General features: G+C 32.3%; 1 protein-coding gene and 1 long non-coding RNA gene across 5 annotated transcripts in view; both read right to left on the bottom strand.

Moving 5' to 3' along the window:
* Positions 1 to 4,147: 4,147 nt before the first annotated feature.
* On the bottom strand, positions 4,148 to 4,623 carry LOC111086790. Its single transcript, XR_002611511.1, has 2 exons — positions 4,468 to 4,623; positions 4,148 to 4,428 (listed from the first exon to the last, which is right to left on the bottom strand). It is a non-coding gene; the product is annotated as an uncharacterized LOC111086790 (long non-coding RNA).
* Positions 4,624 to 4,721: 98 nt separating this feature from the next.
* Positions 4,722 to 15,300, bottom strand: part of LOC111086764 — a 179,469-nt gene continuing 168,890 nt past the window's right edge. For 3 of the 4 annotated variants that reach the window (XM_022390957.1, XM_022390952.1, XM_022390946.1), the window contains 2 exons: positions 12,740 to 12,957; positions 4,722 to 8,659 (listed from right to left, as the gene is read on the bottom strand). In XM_022390957.1, coding sequence (XP_022246665.1) covers positions 8,519 to 8,659; positions 12,740 to 12,957 — 359 coding nt within the window. In that variant the 3' untranslated portion in view covers positions 4,722 to 8,518. Of the gene's footprint in view, positions 8,660 to 12,071; positions 12,198 to 12,739; positions 12,958 to 15,300 lie in introns of all 4 variants that reach the window. The other variant, XR_002611501.1, reaches the window with a different exon arrangement.

The following is a 15,300-nucleotide window of genomic DNA, read 5'->3' as shown; positions in this document are numbered from 1 at the left end:
ATAGTTAACCTACCAAACTATTGCATCACTTTTCAAAAAACTTTGCACGCAAACATAAAACAATTGGGTGACGAGCCCATCACAATAAAGTCGTCAATATTGTGTACAGTTTCTCTATCTATGTACCTTCAATGTCACCAGATTAACTACTTCTTTTTTGAAACAACGTTAGGCTACCATTCATGGAAAGGAGTAATATAAACAAAAATGAACGAACTATTAACCATACTTTATATATTTTTATGGAAGTTAAAGTAAAGTGTGTAGAAGAAACTAATTAGATTTTATGTTATCTCGATATTCAGTAGAATTAGATTTTTACACAATATTATGCAATATGTGAAAATGACTCGCATTAGCTGAATCTAATATTTAGATTTTCTTATAAACGTAAGCAGCTGAGCAGTTTTTCGTGCTCGATAACTTGTGATCGAAATTTTACAGATATATATATTCTAAGAAAATGTATAAGTATGTTCACCGAAAGTCATAATTTTAGAAAATCTTGACAACAAAGTTCATTTTGTATAAGAATCAAAAAGACGAAAATAAATTGTATTAGAAGTGAACTCATCTCTTTCACTCTTCAATCTTAGAAGACAAGTTTAAGTACATAATTAGTCGTCCTACTGCGAGTGAATGTCCACACTTGTAAAAGTAGCACATTTCTCTTTTCACTCTATAAATGTGTACTGTCTGGAGTCTTCAACTTTGAACTACTTCACTAAAGTCACTGTCTGGAGTCTTCAACTTTGAACTACTTCACTAAAGCCACTGTCTGGAGTCTTCACCTTTGAACTACTTCACTAAAGTCACTGTCTGGAGTCTTCAACTTTGAACTACTTCACTAAAGTCTAAACGGTTAGTTCGAAGATCAATCATTACACTAAAACTGATTTACTTTCATGAAATACGTTTTATAAATATTTCAGTCCAAAATTAAAATCTACCATTTAACGTTTCTGCGAATAATATAAATAATTTATCAATGTTGAGAAATTAGTATACATTTAAAAAGCGGTTTAATGAGTTGAAGCAGCTGATACTGTTCTATTTTCTCCCTACAAAAGGATTGATTGATTGGTCTCGGTAATTACTGGATATTTGTGTTTTGAACTTTCCAGATATGAACAGTTTAGTTTGAAATAAGTAAATTAATTGCAAATAAATGACTATCTGTCCCTGATACTGCTATTAACAGTGTTTATGTTAGTTTGATTGATTTTAGTGAGATATTGCAGATAGAAAATATTTTATCAAACTTTAAATGTAATATAATTTTGTATAAGTAACCTTACACTTAGCAATACACCTGAAAAGTCTTACCTTTGGCTGTACACAGAGTATTACAGATTCTTGTTATCTCTACGCATGTAATTATAATAAAACTATGTCATATAATGAATAAATGTATGTTGTATGATACGTTGCTTGTTAATGATTTGATTAAGTCAACATCTTCCATTTGACCTTTATATATAGGTTTTATATAATTAAAAGTCTTACTGTCTTTACCTCTGGAAGAGATAAAACACAGGTTGTAGGTGTTTTAAATTGACATGAAATACGTACATAAGATGCATTCACTGGTTTAATATATTAGCTCGGGTTTTATAAAATCTGGTAATTAGTAAACGATAGACGGCGCTACGATATCAGCTGGGTAAGCAACTTAGTAAACGGATTTATTCAGAACCACAAAGACAATCCACTATATTTTAGCATTAAAATTTATTATATCCGACTAAAACTTCCACGTGAAACAGGAAATGAATTTAATGAGAAAACAAATGCATTTTTGTGCTAGGTTTTCGTTTCTCTCGCTTATTGCATTTAAGTTTATCAAGCGAACTCAAACTAATCCGTAAAAGATTGAAATTGTGTGTGTATCTATATAATATTATATACAGCTACTTGCTGGTAATTCAAATATTGCATTTTTAATTTTATTTTCCTGGTAGTTTTAAGAGTATTGTTTAATTCGATACTTCTGATATCACAATTTGAAATATGGAGATTTGTAGACTGTCAACATGTGCTAAGCCTTTCAACATACTAAACTGAAAGTTATATAGTATCGAACACAATTTGTTATGGAATATTATATTTTTTTCCCAGAACAATGTAGTAAAGACAACTGGATCTTTCATACGTGTTTAACCTTTTTGCGAATATTATTTAATCCAATTCCAAGTGAACGGTCGGTCTCCCAAGTTTTATAAGATTATAATCTTTTTAGTTGTTAAAAAAACAGGCTTTTCAAAATACATCAATACAAAATGTACGTAAGCCTAATCACTTTTTTCAAACTTTGAGTAATTCGTATCTGTGGATACCGTGGTGGTCAAGAGTCAGTTTTTCATTCTTGTTTAATATTCTAAGAAGTATATACGTGTCTAAATACTCATCTCTTGAGTTTCAACCAATGTCATCTGGTAACTTTTTGACCGAAATAAGGTCAGATAATAGCTAGATAAAATAAGATTGCTGCAGGTTTAAAAAATGCTTTAGTTATAAGAACCTGATGCGCATACTCATATCCAACTTACACTTTTAGAAGTCAAATCTTTATTTATTTATACATCTGTCGCATTTTCACGTGGAAGCTTTGCATTTTTCCAAGCTATTACACAAGAAAACCGTTATCGAAATGTGACATTCCTAACTAAACCGTATTTTAGTCGTATTATTACAAAATTATAAATATACACACATTAAACTACATAGAATCCTTACACGTAGTTAGTAAAGGATTTCTAACTTATTGATTTGATTAACTTTTCACTATTTTTCATTGTAGCGCCCCCTGACAGACAACTGAGCAGTCACTACCTATTTTGAATATTAATACAGAAATGATTTGTTCAACTAATCTGGAAATAGCGAAATATACACGGATGAAATGATTATTTTTTCCTAAATACGGATTTTAATCAGTTATCCGTATTTTCTTACTTTATCAGACCATAGCTCCAATTATTTGCAATTTGTGTTACAAGTGGCTACCGAGTTGTTATTGACATTCGAATTGTTTGTACCAAAAGAAAGTCGACGCAGTGACAGTCAATCCCCTTTAAAAAAATAAGTTGTCAAACTGAATTATTTAACGATTATAAGTAATGCATTTGTTGTATTTCCCTTTCCCCTCTCTATAGCATAGTTATATAAGAGTTATTTATACACAGACGCAATGCAGTTTTGACTAACTTGTTTAAAATGTTAGAAGAAACCGTTAAAGTATTTTTCGGTCATGTGATAGAAAAATCAAAGTAAATCTAAATTATTTAATTATTATGATTAACGTAAAGTAAAATTTTGTTTTAGCACAAAGCTGCTTGATGGACTATCTGCACTGTTAGTAGCAGGGCTCGAATCCTAAATTATAGCTTTACAAGCATTCAATCTTATCGCTGGAGAACAAAAATTAAGATTTGGTTGGATTCGAGTCCATTAAAATAAAATAAAACATATTTTGCATTAACTATCAATATGTTGTACTATATCCTGATCATCCATAACAGATTTTGATTTTATTAGTTAACGTGCTATTGTAATTTACACCTCGCGTAATTTGAAATGAAATAAATTATCAAGTGTAATAATAGTAATATACAAATTATTTTTAAAAATATAGTATAATTTCGGTGAAAGAAGTGTGTAGCTGATTCCACTGTTTATACAGTCACGATATAAAAATTGAATCCGCGTAAATATAACATCAGTTAACAAATTTTACAAACACATTGGCCACGCCCAGCCCTTAAAGCATGCTTAGTAGTTCTGGCTTGTTGAAAGAAAACAGCAACTAAGCATTTAGATAGATACGTAATTTGTTAAGCATAAAGAATTATAGGTTTATAAAAAAAAAGAAAATACAGAATTAGTATTAAATTATGATAGAATTAATTCGGTGTGGCTATTTCTTATTACCAAGTTGTAACACAGCTTGTGGTAAAAGATTAGATCGGTCTCTTGTTAACTCACGAAAGCTTATCTAACAAACGTTGTTCGCAAAATCATAGTCGTATTACTGCATAGTTGTGGCTTACTCCAAGATATGATATCATAATCATATTGCTGTTTAAACACTGGTGAAACAAAAACAAAGAAAATGTGACAAATAAGAGAAAACATGCAGAAAACTGAAAACTTTGGGCAATTTTATTACAAAGTCAATTATAAAATGCAGGAAACAATGTTTCACGTTTACAAAATATTTGCAATAATCATTTATCAATAACAAATACTGTTTCCAACCTTCACAAGAAAAACTGTAACGTGAACTAAACACTACAGGTGATCATAAAATAATAGTAACTATATGTTAAAAACTACTTATCTAGGGAAACTAAATTACAGCAGAGGCACATTAAAAATCATAAGTTTCGTTCCGAAAAGTTTAGACGTGAAAATAGGTGTTTCAAAAAACTCTTACCAAAGGTATTCACTAATAGATGTTTCAAAAACTCTTACCAAAGGTATTCACTAATAGGTGTTTCAAAAACTCTTAGGCCCGGCATGGCCAGGTGGTTAAGGCACTCGACTCGCAATCTGAGGATCGCGGGTTCGAATTCCTGTCACACCAAACATGCTCACCCTTTCAGGCGTGGGGGCGTTATAATGTGACGGTAAATCCCACTATTCGTTGGTAAAAGAGTAGCCCAAGAGTTGGTGGTGGGTGGTGATAACTAGCTGCCTTCCCTCTAGTCTTACACTGCTAAATTAAGGACGGCTAGCGCAGATAGCCCTCGTGTAGCTTTGCGCGAAATTAAAAAAAAACAAAAACAAAACAAACCTTCACACTGACACGCATCTTATTCAAATCTTGACGACTTTTGAAAGAAAATATTTGTTTTTGTTTTTTTTTCGGATATTTCCGCAAAGCTACACAAGCGTTATTTGCACTAGCTGTCCTTAATTTTGAATTAATACAGTAGAGTGAGGACATGTAGTCAACAGCACCAATCACCATTTCTTGAGCTACTCTAATCAAATAGTGGGAATTGACCGTCACTCTTGTAACGTGCCCACGTCCTCAAAGTGTGAAGCGCAGTTTTATTTTGTGGCAATGGGACGCAAATCACTAGCCCATGCCCGGCCCAAAAAATAAATAATTAGAATATTTGCTAGTTTGTAATAAAGGCGATTCAGGTAAGTAGTAGATGGTTTTGAAACATCCTTCTCCATCTCCAAGTTTTCCTGAATAGCACCAATGACTCTTAGTGTGCTTCTGGTGAAATTCTATTCTCCTAGTCTAGTAATTGTTAAGATATAATCATTTAAAATATGTGGTTTTCCTTAAAAATCTACGTTTATTCTTCTCTCTCTCTCCTAAATTCATACACCTGTCATTTTCTTCTCTAATTTTCATACTAAAAACAATTACAGAAAAAAAACGTAAAAATTAACATTAATTTATAAACCCTAAAGATCATACCATAAAGTAACCAGGAAGATTGTGTTTTCTTTTCGGTAATACTGATAAATCGCAGTTTTACCTGCTGTGTACCATCAAAGGAATTGATAATTTTTATGTAATTAGTAATTTATCAGAAATCGATAGCTGATTTTGGCACATCATGTTCTGGACATTTACTTAAGTATATACTATGATGTTAATTGTACCATTTGGCAAAGAATTTTACGGTTTTTGTTTTACAGTTGTAAGTCTTTTTGTTTTACAGCTGCCAAGAACAGAGCCTTACATGTTAAAAATGAGATAATTATGAAATAACTCAAACATCGATCTATTCAGAAATATTCCCGTGAATACTCTGTTTTCCAAAATGTCATCATCCAAATTACATTTTTCAAAATAAGAACAACAGAATCGTATGTTTTAATTCGAAATAAGTTTTCTAACTAGAATACTAGTAAAAGTTAACACTGCTGCTTCAAAGTGTGCAGCGAGGGCTGGATTATATCAACTTGCAAACTATCCTTAACACACTGAAATACTTTTCTGTATATATATATATGTATATGTTGAAAACTAGGTAACATATGAACTATCGGAACCTTTATTTTTAGTTTATTTTGGTATGCTCTTAACTTCAACGATACTCAATTCTTGAAAATTTCCCATAATCTTTATTTTGATAGCATTAACCCGAAAATTCAATGCCAATACTAGTACTTTCACAGAAATGATTGATGTTGATAAGGCTATGAAATAAACATACTGAACCAATTTAAATTTCTCTTTCACTATTTTACAGATTCACATCACCTCCTACAGAATAAGTATGAAACTGAAAATATACAATATGTTAAAGTTTGATATCAGTACAAATAATTTACAATATTTCGAGAACTTTTTAATTTTAATCTACTATTTTTTTTTACCTGAATCAAGAGGTGATTTTCCATAGAAAGAGGTCGATAGGTATAATATTCAATCTTAACTATTGTACTCGTGCTTTGACTAATCCGTTCCCATATCACACAACACATGAGATCAACTCAGTACCTCCTGACTAGCAGGCAAATCTAACAACAAAACATACACATGATGATTTAAAATACTGCCAATGTATGTTGAAGGAAGCTATACATTAGAAAGTTTGCCTTAAAATAACATATCCTAACTTAAAAAGTGTTAATTAAGGAAGGCAACAGAATAGAGAAGATTACACATCAAATAAGAAATATCGAACTGTAGTTTCAATTGAAACTAATGTATCATTATTACACCTTCACGAGTTTCAAGAAAAACATTCAGCTTATACATGACAATCATATTAGGTCCAAAAAGTGTTTGGATACTGTATTGCTGCTATATTAATACCGAAAATGCTAATGATTTCTAAAATACATGCAATCATTAAGTATAAAAATCCATAAATTGAAAAATAAGTTTTACATTACATTGTCACTAAATCCCCATTAAGTATAAATTTAAAAATAATTTCTTGCAAACACTACTGCTTTTTTGCTATTGGGACAACTAAATATTGCAGTTACTTTTATGTATGAGCACAGTAACTTTGTATGACCATGGTAACTCACCAAAAACTTGTTGAAAATTTTCTAAAGTTCAATAAGTCATTTCTGGTAAGCTAAAACATGTACATTTTCTTTTATTTCTTTGGCTTCTATTATAAGCTTCTGATAAATGCAATTGTTGTTCAAATTTTAAATGCTAAAGTAATTTTGTCGAATTTCAGATATTTTTTTGAACTTATCAGACAAAGTCGATCCTCTTGAATATTTACACAATATTCCAATTTTCTAAGTTAGCAGTTTAACTCGTACAAATTCTACTCATTTTAACTTTGTTTAATCAATACAAATTATATTTTCTCCTGTGATTTACATTTTCAGTCTGACGACTTTCTTTTTTTTTGTCTGCACAAAATATACCCATTCTCCAATTAAATTTATCACGGGCTCTAATGTCCCTAAAACTCAGCCGAAGTCGTCAGAACGAGCGATTTGGTGTTTTCTTTTATGAAGAACCTCTGTTTTACTACATTCTTTAATTAAGTACTTCATAAAAAGTCAAAAATAACATTTCCAAACTAAACAATTGATCCCTATATAAGAACACAAAATAAAAGGACTAGATATAAGTAGATTGTATGTAGGGTAGGCTTAATGCAGTTTCTTTTAATACTGAAAAACAAATACATAGTATTCCTGAAAAAAATAGAAATGTTTCACTTTTTCAGTAGCTTTCACTTTTAAGAAAATAGGTCTATATACATAGAAATTTCAGGCTTCAAATATGTATATTTATTGTGCATATATTTATTAGAAAAAACAAACTGAAATTATTAGTTTTTAAAATAATTAATTTAGAATTGCTATTAGTGAGAAATAAAGCTTTAATTTTAATGGTCCTACAGAAAATGGATCTCACTCATCATCTGCGAGATTCTTACCAAGAACCTGTTAGAATTTTGTTTATCAATAAAAGGCAACTTCAAGAAAGGTGTTAGTCATACACTATATACATTAGTTACAGTACTTTGGCTTAATTTGAAAAAAAAAACGTTCCTCCTAAATACAGTTATCTAAATTATTCTAATTGTAACAGTCGCTGCCAATCAAGTTCCTATAGGTCTGTTTCAGGTTTTCTGAATCACGTGTCTTTACAGTAAACCAATTTCCAATCATGCACGTTACGAAAGTCTCACAACTCCTTTGTTGTCTAATATCACACATTGTTACTTGAGAAAACGATGCGCTTGTCAGACGAATAATGAACAATATATCTTTGGCAAAACTGAATGAGTTACGAACGGATGATTGCTCGTATGAAACGCGTCACAACTTTTACATGATGAACAGCACCAGCCGAGTGTGTTTCAAAAACTACTTTGATATTTAAAGTTTTAACTTTTGGTCACACTGTTTTCTATGAAACGCCTGGTTTGCAGAAAAATCGTATAATCTAACAGAACTTGAGCAACGAATCTTTGAGCCGTCAACAAAACTTTTATAAGGAGCTAACGATGTCTCTCAAGGTTTTTCTCACTGTCCGAAGATGTACTGTCAATTTAGAAGTAGTCAAAGGTCACATGCCCAGATGAAACTCGTCACCGGTGGAATAATACCGACGTCGACGTCTAACTGCATGTGATCCTTGGTTGCTTAGTAACCAAGAGACGATACGGTTTAACCAATAGCGAATCATTCCACCTCTCTCAGACACTTCCTGGTGATACAAAAAAGAAATACAAATTATATTTTCATAAAAATATTACACTGTACGTTTTCCTAAGACAGAAAAAAATACTGTCGATGATCATAGCGACTAGTGTGAAGATAAACCATCTAAATTACAGAGGGATGTTCACGTTTTACTGGTATAATGCAAGAATAAATGTCTAGGCTTTACCTTTTTTTTTCCACCACCAATGTTGTTCTATGTGATGGCCCTGATCATAAGTTATTGCTCTGTAGCGCAATTTCTACTGCAGAAGGCTTTAGCGCAATGCATTGAAGGCAGATACAACAAGGGAACTTCATACGCTAGCTGCAATGGCTGCTTTGTTCTCGGGCTACTTCAATGATAAGCTGTTTAACTTTATTAGCGACCTCTAGTGTGTCACTGATAGCCGGTCGTGGAGTTGTCCTTTATTTCTGCTGTAATCAAATCCTTTCCTCGTTTTAGTGATATGATTCAACACTACAGATATACCCTTCTTCGAATTGCTAAACTATCATGCCTTGTATGCTTCTTTAAATAATGAAATAGGTGTATTTTGGTGTCGAAAAGTCCTGTAATGTAACTCTTCTAGAATAGGTCAATTTTAGGCACTATCATCTGCATTTGCAAATCATCACACTTCCAGTGAATTTCAACAAGTCTAGACTTTGAATCTATATGGTCACGAAGATGAACAGAGGCAGGTGATTAGACATGCAAATTGCTACCATGTATCGTGAACAACACTCTGTAGTACCTGCTCTACTTGGACCTAGTTTTCAAGTCATCTTCATAAATATGATAGTACGTAATATAAAATATGAAAATAATAAGGAAACAAATATAAGTATACATTTATATCCTATTTTAAGCACATTAAGTATATGCTAATGAAAACTAAATGTACTTACAGTATATATATATATATAATTCCCATTATCCTGTTTTATATCTAGTGTTACTTAAATAACTAAGTAAAAACATAATATAAGGAACTACTAAGCCTTAATTTCTCTCAACTAATATAAACAAGGGATGAATACCAAATATAAAATAGCAATTACACTACACTTACTGAATCTTTTCTGTGCATCAAATTGAATCAGAAATATTTTACTGCATAATATTTTTCATCAAATAAAGCTCTAAAGGTATCGAATGAGTAAAAATTCTAATTTTATAAAGAATATTACAGAAATAAAAGCGAGTTTGGTTTATCATACGTGGTACTATCAAATTTTGCGTTTCCTTCGTCCAGGATTTGAACCAGGGACAGTTTACGCTACTAGATAGTGCTCTATGCTTTACCAACCAAGATGAAGAGTTAACCCCCTAATAATTGCCAGTAAGGCACATTTTAACAGCTACCAATTTTTCCTTCTCACAAACAAGGCTTTCCTTTTGGATCTTATCTTAGAGTCGTGAGTCGACTAGCAGTGGGCGCTAGTGTTTCTTTGGTAATTATTTTGTTTTATCGGCTCAGTACCGAAATTGAGACACGATTTACCTTTAAAAATATTTTTTTCAAATAAAATAAATACAGTGTTAATTTGAAGTATTCTTGTGTAACGATAGTTACAAGCTTGATACGGAAAAATAATGATTTCAAATTACGGTAGAGGGTACTATGAACTAAATTTACCTGCAATTTTTAACAACAGAATTACACATAGGTCACCTAAGCCAAATAATACAATATATCTTGAATTTCTGAGTCGTGGGCTATACGTTGATTTTTGACTGGTCTACGGGCGTTCTTTTCAGAGGAATGTCTTCTAAAAATTGCGCTTAATACCACTGCCTAGATGAGCGTTGAATCGATTGTTACTCCCTGTGTTTAGGGTTATTAACTTTGCCTAATAGATGAAAATTCCTGCTTGTATAGATGGGCAAATTAGAATAATGTACAGAAACTTACACACACACACGTTGTCGAATATGAAACTTAAATTCTGACGCTCGTTAGACCATTATAACATGTTATCTACATAACTCAAAACAAGTATACAGAAGCCATACACCGGAAATGGTGGTTTGATAGAATTCATGCACCGGAAATGACGAAACAATCGACCCATTCTTTTGTAACCACAAGTTTAAGTCTTTAACCTTTCATTTTGCAGGTGCAGAAAGAGGAAGTTGTATATATAAAAACCACAGGAATACGTTAGATATACAAAACATTATATATTTATGACCATGTCTGTCTACATAGAATTGTTGTAAGAAGAAAAAATAGTGACAGAAAACCAGTTGAGTTCTACAAAAACCCAAACACCAAGTCTAATCGTAATTCTGAATACAGATTCAGTAATTTAATACTCTTTACTCTCAAGTAGCATCTATTTTATGATTATCTAACTTATAATAAAAAGTAGTGTTAATGTACCGTGAAAAACATCCAATGAATCATAATCAGTATCAGTATACTTTAAACTATGAAGGTTAACTTAAAACACCTAATAGCAATAAAGGGTGTAAAAGTTAGGAACTCCAGAACTGGTAACTGATATCAAATTAGCAACTTTATGAGGGTCAATGGGACTGCATAATGATATTTTTATTATTAAAAATATCACCCCCCCCCCCAAAAAAAATCAAATAAAAACTGGGCAAAGCCTAAGCTAATTAATTTTTTTATAAGAACATTTAAACGAACGAATTAGGTGCAAAAGATAAAGTATTATATATCATAATCTCAAACTAAAAAGCCATTTTCTGGAATCATTCTTCCGTTGTGACTCTTGATTTGGTATGCCCAATAGAAAATTTGCTGGAGACTTGCTTATTTGTTTGTTTTTGAATTTTGCGCAAAGGTACTTGAGGGCTATCTGCGCTAGCTGTCCCTAATTTTGAAGTGATAGACTAGACACTAGACAAAAGGAGCTAGTCAACGTCGCCCACCGCCAACTCTTGGGCTATTCTTTTATCAACGAAAAGTGGGATTGGCTGTTAAATTATAACGCCCCCCCCCCCCGGCTGGAAGGGCGAGTATGTTCATGGACGGGATTCGAACTCACAACACGCAGATTGCGAATTGAGTGCCCTAACCACCAGGCCATGCCAGGTCTTTGCTAGACACACCAATATTCAAAGGGTTAAATCTTTGAGAAAAAGGAAACGACGAATTTTTAAACAAGAACTTTAGGAAACATTTCTTTAAAAAAGGGAACTTTTTTCTTCAAACTAGGAATTTTAGGGTTCAACTATGAGCCCTACTAGCAGAAAAAATTCTCACATTAGAGAATTTTAATTAGCATCACAATCGATGAAGATGGAACTAATAAGATATCAAAAGCAGAATTGTTAGTATCGAAAAAAAGAAGCATAATTATTCTGAAAAATTAAAACACTATCAGTGTCTGAACTAATTTACAACCAGAGAAAGTTATGATTGTAGAAACAGATCGCAACAAACCGTATGATATTAGGAAGCCTCTAGCTGTCATCTCATATCCGATGTTTCTGTACCTAAAGACGTTCTCTAACTAAACCATCACACAGAGAAGTCACATCGTAGAAGGTGGTGGCAGAAGAGATCAAACTAGAAAACTCTAAAGCGTTAAGATGTTTTACCTCAATGAAGGTTATGAATTCACGATACAAATGGCTCGTCAATACAAAAGAGCAAGTTATCTTTGCTATACAATATTATCTTTAGTTCTACTAAAACACATTTTCCATTGAATATTTACATTTCTGTTGTTTAAAATACTAACTCAATGAATTACTTAAATTGATTCCAATTTCATTCAGATTAGTAATACTAAAACTAAGGTTCTTTACTTAACCTGATTTGATTGAGTTCGTGTCAGAAACTAAGAGAAAAACTATGAATATATTTGTTAAACTGGTGTATAGTTAAAAACATAATTCTTTAACAATAACAACAAAACAAACTTCTTTAAATACAGGGTGAGGCAAAAATTACTACACAGTTGTTTCATTTCTAACTATTACTCTGAAATAAACAATAAATTGGCTTCAGTTGTTTTTGTGATAGTTTATCTAATACCAACCGTATAATAAAAATGTAAAGAAGTTTTTTTCCCCCACCCTGAACATTGTTTGCTAGAACTCTCTCACCTGGTGCAAGTTTTGTTCAAAATCTGTGCTAATTTCCCGCAGTACTAATCCCGTTTCCTGTATCCACTGGTTTAAAGGTAAGTTTACAGAGTGGGTCCGGTGACGTACCGCAAAACGAGATGATGGTGTCTGAACTACATCTGGGAGAGGTCGGTTAGAGGAGGTACTGTGAGGCAATAGTGACGAATGACTATCTTGATTTGGAGAAACTGGATCATCTGTAACGCCATTCAAAGAGTTAATGAAGCTATATTTTATGTTTAATAGCAAACCATCTAAAATATTAACTACATATTCTTAAAGAAACTAGTTTATAGTCTACAATTTCAGGAGAGAAGTCATAAACTCATAAGATACTAACGAATCCTTAACTGCGTTTACCTTACCTCTCCTTACAGTGTCACAGTATCAAGATATCATGAATTTATATTATAACAAAATATGACCAGCTATACTAAATACAGGGTGGTCGAAACGTTAGTTGCGCCAGAGCAAAATATACTAATTCGTTTTCATTTTGATTTTTTAAAGGGTATATATGGTAATTATAGAACATGGTTTACAGAAAAACAAAGAACCATGCTTGTGGCCACTTAAAAACAAAGCACACAGACTGATAAAAGGACGACTTTTGTGGTCAGTCACAGCAAGGCACACAGACTGATAAAAGGACGACTTTTGTGGTCAGTTACAGCAAGGCACACATACTGACAAAGAACGACTTTTGTGGTCAGTTAACAGCAAGGCACACATACTGACAAAGAACGACTTTTGTGGTCAGTGAACAGCACGACACACAGACTGACAAAGAACGACTTTTGTGGTCAGTTAACAGCACGACACACAGACTGACAAAGAACGACTTTTGTGGTCAGTTAACAGCACGACACACAGACTGACAAAGAAATGTTATACACAGAGAAAATATTTCAGTCCCAGACAGTTAATTTTGGACCACCCTGTAGATTATTGTTATGCGTTAGCTAGGTAGAATATTGTGGAAGAGTTGTAATTGAACACAGACTGTTCTACACAGCTGAGAATGAAATGTGTTAAAGTAAAGAATTCACTAGTCCCACAGTTTCAACTTGAAAGTTGGCCTTATGCCAATTTAACCAGGCTTAGCCTATTTTGAAACTAGAAACTTAATCTTTTTTCTTTGTTAAATCTACGATTTATTTACTTTAATCGTATTTAAGCTACACTCTTTAATCAATACACAATTATTCTTGGAGAAAATGCAGTATTTTTGCCTTTTTTTTCCTGTTTATAATGAAAATTATTGAACCATTTGAATAAAAACGGCCATTAAATTTATTGATGAATAAAGCAAACGTGTTCAGAAACTACTTCAATTCTGAAATCAGTAGAAGATAAGTAGTGAGCTGACGTGTCATCAATGATAAACATATGATTTTATTCCCATTACTGCAATATACAGGGATTTCTACACCCTAATTTTATCAATATTATTTTCAGATATTAACTGTTATCACTGGTGAAACATCAGGTTTTCGTTTAATGATTATTGTACACACATACGCACACACTTTTCAACCACCTTATTACATCAGAAGTGTGTCTAAGTATTAGTTGTGTTAAAAAACAAACAACAAAGACAAAACCCTCGCTACAAACACGTATATTTAAGGGACTGATCATTACTCAGCTGTTTATCTTGGGCACTGAATGAGAGATAATATGGAACGAAAACACTGAATCTAAGGAATGAAAACATGCCTTACAGCTGTGACATTGTTTTTTAACATACGTTTTCAAAGATCTGTGCTTTACTGCTGGTTTTAAGTAAGCGGAAGAATCAATTTCCTATAACTGATTATCATATTTATTGAAACTTGAAATTATAAACATTTTAATTTATGTTAATTTCAATTATATCTTAATTGAATAATAATAACTCATGAAGCAGTTTATCACATTGCGTTGAACCGATGTGGTTTATTTTTAGTTAAGCGCAAAGCTACACAATGGGCTATCTACGCTGTGCTCAGCACAGGTATCGAAACCCAGTTTTTAGCATTGTATTGTTTCAGATTTGCCGCTATTCTACTGGGAGGCTGAATCTATTTGGAAAAGAGAAACGTTAAGGTACGTTTTTGTTACAAACGAAAATCTCAGAAATTCTGGAGGAAAGGTGGTTTCAAAAATATTAAAAAGTGACATCAGAATATTTACTACTAACTTATCTGGAATTGTTCGTTATTTAGCCTTAGAACTCTATATAAATGTTACTTTTGGTCTTTTTGTTTTCAGACGACAAAAATCTGGATCACTGTAGATATATACTTGTCATTTCAACCTTGTGCGTAGTTAACGTTTTTCAAAAGTTAGCTTGTACGATTTGGTTTTTTGGATTTAAACAGATATGTGTAAAAATAATGAGTAAACTTACTTGAAGATTCAGAATAAATAATTCAAATTAAAACACCATTTATTTCCCCTATTCCGCGCTTTATTCTATTTTAATGTTACATGCAGGACGTTGTGATGCAGTTGAATTTGTGTTTGAACATTATATATATATATATATATATATATAT

This window comes from Limulus polyphemus, unplaced genomic scaffold (assembly GCF_000517525.1).
Source record: "Limulus polyphemus unplaced genomic scaffold, Limulus_polyphemus-2.1.2 Scaffold51, whole genome shotgun sequence".
NCBI classification, from domain to species: Eukaryota; Metazoa; Arthropoda; class Merostomata; order Xiphosura; family Limulidae; genus Limulus; species Limulus polyphemus.
This window is presented reverse-complemented; position numbering and strand designations above follow the sequence as displayed.